Raw genomic sequence first — 770 nt, forward strand, 5'->3', positions numbered from 1 at the left:
GCCATCTGCCTCTCAGAGCAGGGCCCTCGCCTCCAAAGAAACGAGCCAGGGCAAAGTGAGTTCCCTCTCCATCCTCCCCACCATCAGCAAACCATCTCTTCTCTGTTCATACATATGTTTTCATTTTTTGTTTGTTTTTATTAGATTACACTACACAGGGAACAAAGACTCACTGAAAATGAACATAAATTCACAGTTTCAAACCCATTTATTCACTCGTTCTATTGTACGCCCATTCTCAACATGGAGACAGACAGAAATACAGACATTCCTCTGGAGAATTTAAACACTTATAATTACATGAGTGATAAATGATTCATTTCTGCCTCCTTATTTTGCAAGTCAGGGTGTTCAGACAGAGAAGTGTGTTCTCATGGTTAATTAGGATCCTATTTAGAGAGCCATGATGGTAATTAACCTTTATCAAAGCTGACTTCAGACTTTACCTTGAGCTATGAGAAATGAGACTAGAAATCAAAGAAAGCTGACTCTGTATTACTGCCTAATGTCATAATCAACCTACATCCTTTCCTGGTTTCACTCCATTTATCAAATCTCAGCAAGGGCAATTTAGTATCGGCATTGGTTGTGTTAATCTTGTAATGCAAAATGGCTCCATTTGAAGCTATGGCCTTTCTAGTCTACTTCCAGGCTACCACAGAGCCATGTAGTATACATATGTATTCTATTCAACAGAAAGACACAACAAACTTTGTACTACAAAATGTGTCATACTGTATATTCAAAGTTTTTGTCATATCTGCTGAAAC

At 38.3% G+C, this 770-nt stretch overlaps 1 protein-coding gene across 6 annotated transcripts in view; it reads left to right on the forward strand.

Annotated features, from left to right (window-relative positions):
- Positions 1-770, forward strand: part of LOC118322175 (microtubule-associated protein 4) — a 107,641-nt gene that overhangs the window by 100,312 nt on the left and 6,559 nt on the right. For 4 of the 6 annotated variants that reach the window (XM_035653784.1, XM_035653774.1, XM_035653802.1 and 1 more), the window contains one exon: positions 1-55. The exons of the other annotated variants lie outside the window; for them this stretch is intronic. In XM_035653784.1, coding sequence (XP_035509677.1) covers positions 1-55 — 55 coding nt within the window. The remainder of the gene's footprint in view (positions 56-770) is intronic. 6 annotated transcript variants of the gene reach the window in all.

Source organism: Morone saxatilis, unplaced genomic scaffold (genome assembly GCF_004916995.1).
Source record: "Morone saxatilis isolate NCDOM2014 unplaced genomic scaffold, NCSU_SB_2.0 Contig0, whole genome shotgun sequence".
In the NCBI taxonomy this organism is placed as follows: domain Eukaryota; kingdom Metazoa; phylum Chordata; class Actinopteri; family Moronidae; genus Morone; species Morone saxatilis.